The sequence below is a fragment of the Arachis ipaensis genome, chromosome B5 (genome assembly GCF_059453495.1).
Source record: "Arachis ipaensis isolate K30076 ecotype BB chromosome B5, ASM5945349v1, whole genome shotgun sequence".
NCBI lineage: Eukaryota > Viridiplantae > Streptophyta > Magnoliopsida > Fabales > Fabaceae > Arachis > Arachis ipaensis.
In genome coordinates, this window is record NC_142440.1 from 57,523,820 (window position 1) to 57,527,650 (window position 3,831).

At 41.3% G+C, this 3,831-nt stretch overlaps 1 protein-coding gene across 1 annotated transcript; it reads right to left on the bottom strand.

Moving 5' to 3' along the window:
• Window positions 1–896: 896 nt before the first annotated feature.
• On the bottom strand, window positions 897–3,619 carry LOC148564294 (uncharacterized). The gene is made up of 2 exons (XM_088487020.1): window positions 2,639–3,619; window positions 897–1,475 (listed from the first exon to the last, which is right to left on the bottom strand). Exons 1-2 carry the CDS (start codon window positions 3,617–3,619, stop codon window positions 897–899), a joined length of 1,560 nt encoding a protein of 519 aa, XP_088343146.1.
• Between the last annotated feature and the right edge of the window lie 212 nt (window positions 3,620–3,831).

Below are 3,831 nucleotides of genomic sequence, written 5' to 3' on the forward strand. Positions count from 1 at the left end.
ATTGGCTTTGCTATTTTTGAGAAATCTTTGATGAACCTTCTGTAGAAACCAGCATGCCCAAGAAAACTCCTTACTGCTTTCACATTAACGGGTATAGGAAGTTTTTCAATAATTTATATTTTAGCTTTATCAACTTCTATACCTCTGCATAACACTTTATGCCCAAGAACTATCCCTTCAGGAACCATGAAATGGCATTTTTCCCAGTTTAAGATCAAGTTAGTTTCTTGGCATCTTTTCAAAACAAGAGTTAAATGATGCAAACATGTGTTAAATGAATTGCCAAAGACAGAAAAATCATCATCCATGAAGACTTCTAAAAATTTTTCAACCATATCCGAGAAGATGGAAAGCATACACCTCTGAAATGTGGCTGGGGCGTTGCACAGTCCAAAGGGCATCCTCCTGTATGCAAAAACTCCAAATGGACATGTGAAGGTAGTTTTCTCTTGATTTTTAGGGTCCACCACGATTTGATTGTAACCAGAATACCCATCTAAGAAATAATAGTAGGCATGGCCGGCTAATCTTTCCAGCATCTGATTAATGAATGGGAGAGGGAAATGGTCTTTCCTTGTGGCGTCATTCAATCTTCTATAGTCTATGCACATCCTCCACCCAGTCACTGTCCTAGTAGGGATCAACTCATTCTTCTCATTGGTAATGACCGTCATTCCTCCTTTTTTTGGTACAACTTGAACCGGGCTCACCCATGAGCTATCAGAGATTGGGAAAATTATTCCAGCATTCCACAACTTCATGACTTCTTTTTGAACTACCTCCTTCATGGCTGGGTTGAGCCTTCTTTAGGGTTGAACCACAGGCTTTGATTCTTCTTCCAGCAAAATTTTATGCATACAAATGGCTGGGCTAATACCTTTGATATCATCAATTGTCTAACCCAAGGCTGCTTTGTGAGCTTTCAACACTTCAATTAGCTTTGTTTTTTCTTCCATATTCAAGGAGGAGTTAATGATCACTGGTAGGGTCTCTTCTTCTCCCAAGAACACATATTTGAGGTGAGGGGGAAAAGGATTCAATTCCTGCTTTGGCTTCTCTTTCTCCTTGTCTTCACTAGAGATTTCTACCACTTCTTCTTCCTGTTGCTCATGACAAGTGGCTTCTAACATTTCCTCTACCAGACATTCTATCATGTCCACCTTCATGTAATTTTCTTGTTCAAGAGGGTGTTGCATTGATTTGAAGACATTGATGACCATTTGCTCATTATGTACTCTAAAAATCATCTCTCCCTTCTCTACATCAATAACGGCTCTAGCTGTGGCCAAAAATGGCCTTCCCAAGATGATTGAGTTGTTTCCTTCTTCCTCTGTATCCATAATTTCGAAGTCTGCTGGGAAGATAAACTCCCCAACCTTCACGAACAGGTTTTCCACAATGCCATTGGGTGTCTTGATTGATCTGTCAGCCATCACCAAAGACATCCTAGTAGGTTTGAGTTCCTCTATGGCAAGCTTTCTCATCATTGATAACGGCATCAGATTGATGCTAGCACCAAGGTCACAGAGAGCTTTGTCTAGGGTCATTTTGCCTATGGTATATGAAACTACAAAGCTCCCTGGATCTTTGAGCTTTGGTGGGATAACTCCTTGAATCACAGCGCTACATTCTTCAGTGAGAAGTATAGTTTCCTTCTCTTGCCAACTCCTCTTCCTGTTGATGAGTTCCTTCAAGAACTTAGCATACAGGGACATTTGCTCAGTGCTTCAGCTAAGGGAATATTGATCTCCAACTTCTTGAAGACTTCAAGAAATTTTGGGAAGTGTTGGTCCTTAGTCTCCTTGTTGAACCTTTGGGGATATGGCAGTGGAGGTGTAATGCTCTTCTCCACTTGCTGCTGTCCTTGAACTTCTTCCTTTGAACTGTATGGCTGGTTGTTCTTTTCTTTGAGTTCTTCTGCGGCATTTTTGCTTGCTGTTACATTCTCATCATTGGCTTTCTCTTCTTCAGCTTGTTTCTTGTCACTTTCCTTTGGTTTCTTGGTTGCTTCTTCATTTTTCACCAAGATCTTTCCACTCCTTAGTTGTATTACTTTGCACTCCTCTTTTGGATTAAGAATGGTGTCACTTGGTAGTGAGCTTGATGGCCTTTCAATGGTGATCTGTTTGGAGAGCTGACCAATTTGTCTTTCCATATTCTTCATGGAGGCTTCCTGGTTTCTTGTTGTCATTTCTTGGTGCTTCATCATCTTTTCCATTAACATTTCCAGATTTAGTGATCCTCTGAGAGTCATGTGAAATTGGTTGGTTATGGGGTGTTGATGGTTGATGGTGAGTGTTTGGTTGGTGGGTTGGTTATTGGGTGGATAATGGTTGGAGTTGGGGTAGTTGTTTTGGGGTTTTCTGTAAGGGTTTTGGTTAGTTTGCTGCTGGTTGTAGTTTTTGTTGTTTCTTGAAGTGTTTTGATTTAAGTTCCTCTGCCATGGTTGTTGATTCTGGTTGTGATTATCTCCCCACCTAAGGTTTGGGTGATTCTTCCAAGAGGGGTTGTAAGTATCACCATAGACTTCATTTGGCCCAGAATTTTGGTTGTGCATGTACTGGACTTGCTCTTGCTGTTGCTCCTCTTGAGTTTCTTCATTTTGCCCCCATGTGGTTGATGGTTGGCTTGTGTTGACTGCTGCAACTTGGAGATTATCAATCTTCTTGGCCATTTGCTCAAATTGATGTTGAATTTGCTGCTGCATCATTTTGTTTTGAGCTAAGATTGAATCCACTCCTTCCAGCTCCATTACTCCTCTCTTTTGTGACGATTGGCGTTGCCTTTGATGAGCAAAGAAATACTGGTTGTTAGCCACCATGTCAATGAGATTTTGAGCCTCTTCTGCAGTTTTCATCAGTTGCAATGATCCTCTTGCTGAGTGATCAAGTGCCTCTTGAGCCTTTAGAGTGAGCCCTTCATAGAAGTTCTGCAGCTTGTCCCACTCAGTGAACATCTCTGGTGGACATTTCCTCAGCAGAGCCTTATATCTTTCCCATGCCTCATATAGATTTTCAGCATCCATTTGTGTGAATGTCTGCACCTCAGTCTTCAGCCTAATGATCCTTTGAGGGGGGTAAAAGTTGGCAAGAAACTTGCTCACCAAATCATCCCAAGTATTGATGCTTTCCTTCGGGAATGTTTCTAGCCATTGAGTGGCCTTGTCCCTGAGAGAGAATGGGAATAACAGCAGCTTGTATATGTCAGGGTGTACTCCATTGCTTTTAACTGTGTCACAAATCCTCAAGAAAGTGGATAGATGTTGGTTCGGGTCCTCCAATGGCCCTCCTCCAAAAGAGCAGTTGTTTTGAACCAATGTGATGAGTTGTAGCTTCAGTTCAAAGTTATTTGCATTGACATTAGGGATAAGAATGCTGCTTCCACAATGTCTAGCATTTGCAAATGTATAGGAGGCCAATACTCTCCTCTGTTGTGGGTTATTGTTAGCCCCTCCTTCTGGATGATTGGGATTAGATAAATCTCCTTCCATCTCGTGATATTCCTCCTCAGATTCTTCCTCTCCAACAATGCCTTTCCCTCTTTCAGCTCTTCTTAATCTCCTGAGAGTTCGTTCGTCTTGTTCATGAAAGGTGGGTATAGCTCTTCTTGTATTTGACATACCAACAAAACACAAGAAACACACAACCAGTGACACTTCAATCTATTGCTAGAATGAAGTTTTAGTTAGCTTAAGCAAAAATTCAAACAGTTAGCGTGTTAGTCAAAAGGTAAAGAAACAGAAAAGAAAAATTGCTTGATCTAGATCTCCACTTCACTTAATCATTGGCAATCTATTTCAATCCCCGGCAACGGCGCCAAAAACTTGATGGG

Excerpts from the sequence above, each read along its gene's own strand:
- LOC148564294 (XM_088487020.1), bottom strand. The coding sequence starts at position 3,619 with ATGTCAAATACAAGAAGAGCTATACCCACCTTTCATGAACAAGACGAA. Across the intron at positions 1,476-2,638 it reads ATAATCTCCAAGTTGCAGCA|CTTGCCATAGAGGAACTCAA; the intron begins GTCAACACAAGC and ends ATGATGAGAAAG.